This window comes from Anoplopoma fimbria, chromosome 23, assembly GCF_027596085.1.
Source record: "Anoplopoma fimbria isolate UVic2021 breed Golden Eagle Sablefish chromosome 23, Afim_UVic_2022, whole genome shotgun sequence".
Lineage (NCBI taxonomy): Eukaryota > Metazoa > Chordata > Actinopteri > Perciformes > Anoplopomatidae > Anoplopoma > Anoplopoma fimbria.
In genome coordinates, this window is record NC_072471.1 from 1,196,363 (window position 1) to 1,201,257 (window position 4,895).

At 40.4% G+C, this 4,895-nt stretch overlaps 3 protein-coding genes and 1 pseudogene across 3 annotated transcripts; 3 read left to right on the forward strand and 1 right to left on the reverse strand.

Moving 5' to 3' along the window:
* Positions 1–108: 108 nt before the first annotated feature.
* LOC129112284 (histone H4-like) lies at positions 109–523 on the forward strand (annotated as a pseudogene).
* Positions 524–1,830: 1,307 nt separating this feature from the next.
* LOC129112281 (histone H2B 1/2-like) lies at positions 1,831–2,317 on the forward strand. Its single transcript, XM_054624309.1, has one exon. The coding sequence runs from the start codon at positions 1,831–1,833 to the stop codon at positions 2,209–2,211; it is 381 nt and encodes a 126-aa protein (XP_054480284.1). The 3' UTR covers positions 2,212–2,317.
* A 312-nt stretch (positions 2,318–2,629) lies between these two features.
* On the forward strand, positions 2,630–3,113 carry LOC129112806 (histone H3-like). Its single transcript, XM_054625040.1, has one exon. It carries the CDS (start codon positions 2,630–2,632, stop codon positions 3,092–3,094), a length of 465 nt encoding a protein of 154 aa, XP_054481015.1. The 3' UTR covers positions 3,095–3,113.
* A 1,433-nt stretch (positions 3,114–4,546) lies between these two features.
* On the reverse strand, positions 4,547–4,888 carry LOC129112283 (histone H4). Its single transcript, XM_054624311.1, has one exon. The coding sequence runs from the start codon at positions 4,886–4,888 to the stop codon at positions 4,577–4,579; it is 312 nt and encodes a 103-aa protein (XP_054480286.1). The 3' UTR covers positions 4,547–4,576.
* Between the last annotated feature and the right edge of the window lie 7 nt (positions 4,889–4,895).

The window sequence follows — 4,895 nt, forward strand, 5'->3', positions numbered from 1 at the left end:
AAAAGGCGGGCTGAGCTGTCTGCTTTCCAACTACGTCCGCAAACAGACTTTAAATACCGACGCTCTCCGCTAACTGATCATTCGTTAAACTAACCAAATCTTGACAAGATGAGTGGTCGCGGAAAGGGAGGTAAAGGACTCGGCAAAGGAGGCGCTAAGCGTCACCGTAAAGTTCTCCGTGATAACATCCAGGGAATCACCAAACCCGCCATCCGCCGTCTGGCTCGCCGCGGCGAGTGAAGCGTATCTCCGGTCTGATCTACGAGGAGACCCGCGGTGTGCTGAAGGTGTTCCTGGAGAACGTGATCCGTGACGCCGTCACCTACACCGAGCACGCCAAGAGGAAGACGGTGACCGCCATGGATGTGGTGTACGCCCTGAAGAGACAGGGCCGCACCCTGTACGGGTTCGGAGGCTAAACGACTGACTGACGTAAAGACAAACAACACAACGGCTCTTTTAAGAGCCACCACATCACCTAAGAGCTCATTTCCTGATCTATCAGTGATATAAACCACGAAGCTCATTAAACACCACTGTGTGTAGAGTGAGCAACAGTTGTATTACATAAATGCTTTATTATTATGGAATAACCAATTAGGTTATGATTTCATATTATACATTAATCAAATCAGATTTGGAAGTTTTATTTTGGACCTTCATTTGGAGGAATGATAGTAAGTAATCTATCAATGTGAACCACGAAGCTTCACACTAGTGTATCTTAATGATATATTACATGCAGAATTAATATGCCGGATAACTTATAAATGAGAGGTTCAGCTACAAAAAAATCAGCCATTTTCTCAAGAAGTATGAATTGTCCTTAATTTGGGAGTTTAGCTCACCTTTAAACTGATGAATAATGTCAATTTATTATTGTGCAGTAAATAAATTTTAGTTAAAGTTTACATTTACTCAGTAGTCCCTGAAATAAAAGTTGATTTACTTAAACATCCTCTTGATAACCTAGTACTGTTGATGTTACATGCCACAATACTACCCTTATCTGCAGAGTTGACCCATATCAAGTAGAGACATGAATCAAGGTATAATTATTTTATATATTATAGTTGTAGTTGAAAAATGCCATACTATTAAGTTGACTATGTACATTTAAAACAGTAACTGTAACTGGATGCGAGCTCTTACAGGGGAGCCAGTTTAATTTGCAATAATACCAATATTTAAATATTTACGTGGAACATTTGCTAAATGAAAATTGTCGAGGACGGAGAAGATTTATCTAGATATTGAATATTTGGACGATATATTATTGTATAGTAATATACAGTATGAATAACCAGCTCTAGTTCCCCTAACCTCCTGTAATCTTTGCTTTTATACATTAATACTCTTAGTTATATGCTGGTTGCTGTATTGTCTTTTTGTTGGGTTAGGAGCTTGGTTAAAATGAACTTTTTGACAATAAAATCAATATTTTACAGTTTATTTACCCTGACTATGCTGCTGCTAATCACACATGTTATAAATCACTTTTCAAACGAGTGCCTTGTACTTGTATCTGTACTGTTGTATAGTTTATATTCTGTTTTCTTCTTATTATTGTGATTTATATCGTTATGACGTTGTGATATAGTATATAAGAATAAATGATAAAGGCCTAACATAACAAATAATTTTCAATAAAGACACACACATCACATGCTTCTAGCGGAGTGAGACTTCCGCGTAGTTACTCTTTGACGCCTAGAACATCAGCCAATGGCAGAGTGGGGACAGCACAGCCAAATTTGCATATGCGGGGTTTAAGTCGGAGCAGTGCAGCGCCTCCAACTCATACTTTCGGAGAACACCTGAACTGTAACCATGCCTGAACCAGCAGCAGCAAAAGCAGCACCCAAGAAGGGATCCAAGAAAGCGGTGACCAAAACCGCCGGAAAGAAGGACAAGAAGAGGAGAAAGACCAGGAAGGAGAGCTATGCTATCTACGTCTACAAGGTGATGAAGCAGGTTCACCCCGACACCGGCATCTCCTCCAAGGCCATGGGCATCATGAACTCCTTCGTGAGCGACATCTTTGAGCGCATCGCCGGTGAGGCCTCCCGTCTGGCTCACTACAACAAGCGCTCCACCATCACCTCCAGGGAGATCCAGACCGCCGTCCGTCTCCTCCTGCCCGGCGAGCTGGCCAAGCACGCCGTGTCTGAGGGCACCAAGGCCGTGACCAAGTACACCAGCTCCAAGTAAACCGCTGACTTAGTCCCCTTAAAACCAACGGCTCTTTTAAGAGCCACCCACTTCTTCTGAGAGAGACATGATCCTGAAATGTGACATTGTACGAAATCATCTTATAATTACACTAAATGCACTCAATTATATATTATAAACCTACATTTGATTCACCACAAGAGCTATAAACTGCCAGGTTATCATATTTATTTTATTCTACATTTTGGTATTTGAGTGAACTATTCTTCACATCTATTTCTCACATTTCCCCTATGTTAAGATAATAATAATTATAGTAATATAATCACTTACCTGTCTGATTTTCTTTACAAGACACCTGTTGAGTTTAGTATTTATGTGATACAGATCATTACTGTCGTTGTAAATGCACAACTTTGCCAACATGTTTTTATTCAAAAAGAAAATTGTTCTAAATATGTATTTATATATATTTAAGTATGTTACAAGAATCCTGAGCATTAGGTTAAATATAAAGAGAACCAAGCAGACCGCCCGTAAGTCCACCGGAGGAAAAGCTCCCAGGAAGCAGCTGGCGACCAAAGCCGCCCGTAAGAGCGCCCCGGCCACCGGCGGAGTGAAGAAGCCCCATCGCTACAGGCCCGGTACCGTGGCTCTGAGGGAGATCCGTCGCTACCAGAAGTCCACCGAGCTGCTGATCCGCAAGCTGCCCTTCCAGCGCCTCGTCAGGGAGATCGCTCAGGACTTCAAGACCGACCTGCGCTTCCAGAGCTCCGCCGTCATGGCTCTGCAGGAGTCCAGCGAGGCTTACCTGGTCGGTCTGTTCGAGGACACCAACCTGTGCGCCATCCACGCCAAGAGGGTCACCATCATGCCCAAAGACATCCAGCTGGCCCGCCGCATCCGCGGAGAGAGGGCTTAACCTGACCCCGATATAGTCACCCCCCAACGGCTCTTTTAAGAGCCCCCTACATGCCTCTAAGAGCTGGGTCCAGTTGTTACACATAACAACAGAATTATATTACATTTCACTTATAACATGGATACTGAGAACTTATGTGTATTTATTGGGGAAGGGCCAGCTTTATCATTTAAGTACTCTATATGCTACATTTATAATAAATTACCAAAATCTAAATGCAACACTCAAATGTTCATATTGATGAGGAAACTTATTTTCATAACGATATAATAACAAAATAGCAACTATACAAAAGCACAGTACAGATAAAATTACTAGGCATTAGTCACATGTGTGATTAGCAGCATAGTCAGGGTAAATAAACTGTAAAATATTGATTTTATTGTCAAAAAGTTCATTTTAACCAAGCTCCTAACCCAACAAAAAGACAATACAGCAACCAGCATATAACTAAGAGTATTAATGTATAAAAGCAAAGATTACAGGAGGTTAGGGGAACTAGAGCTGGTTATTCATACTGTATATTTCTATACAATAATATATCGTCCAAATATTCAATATCTAGATAAATATTCTCCGTCCTCGACAATTTTCTTTTAGCAAATGTTCCACGTAAATATTTAAATATTGGTATTATTGCAAATTAAAAAGGTTATAAGTGTTCTTTAGCATTAACTAGAGCTATCCTGTGTCTCCTGTTATAGTTACTGTTTTAAATGTACATAGTCAACTTAATAGTATGGCATTTTTCAACTATAATATATAAAATAATTATACCTTGATTCATGTCTCTACTTGTATAGTCAACTATGCAGATAATGATAGTATTGTGGCATCAACAGTACTAGGTTATCACAAGAGGATGTTTAAGTAAATTAAGTTTTATTTCAACTGAGTAAATGTAAACTTTAACTAAAACCATTTCTACAAGCACAATTTTCATTTTTTCAAACTACAAACTACATAGCTGTAAATAAATTGACTTTATTCATCTGTTTAAAACTATGTAAATGTAATTAGCTTTAAGATTATATCCTCAAATGTAAAAGGACAATTCATATTTGAACTTTGAACTAATAATTGTTTCATCCACTGATTGATTTATAAAAATAGTGAGAAATCCCATTTTTTTAAGTGACTAAAGCAGCAAAATAAATGTAATTTAGTTAAAGTATTTGTTTAGATGTAGTTGAAGTGAGTGAATAAAGTGGCCTGGGAAGAAAACACTCAAGTAAAGTACCTCAATACAGCACTTACATGTACTTCATTATGTGTATTTAGTTAAATTTTGGTAGAAAATGGCTGATTTATAAGTCATCCAGCATATTAATTCTGCATGTAATATATTATTATATTATTAAGATACACTAGTGTGGAAGCTCCGTGGTTTATATCACTGATGGATCAGGAAATGAGCCCTTAGGTGATGTGGTGGCTCTTAAAAGAGCCGTTGTGTTGTTTGTCTTTACGTCAGTCAGTCGTTTAGCCTCCGAACCCGTACAGGGTGCGGCCCTGTCTCTTCAGGGCGTACACCACATCCATGGCGGTCACCGTCTTCCTCTTGGCGTGCTCGGTGTAGGTGACGGCGTCACGGATCACGTTCTCCAGGAACACCTTCAGCACACCGCGGGTCTCCTCGTAGATCAGACCGGAGATACGCTTCACTCCGCCGCGGCGAGCCAGACGGCGGATGGCGGGTTTGGTGATTCCCTGGATGTTATCACGGAGAACTTTACGGTGACGCTTAGCGCCTCCTTTGCCGAGTCCTTTACCTCCCTTTCCCCGACCACTCATCTTGTCA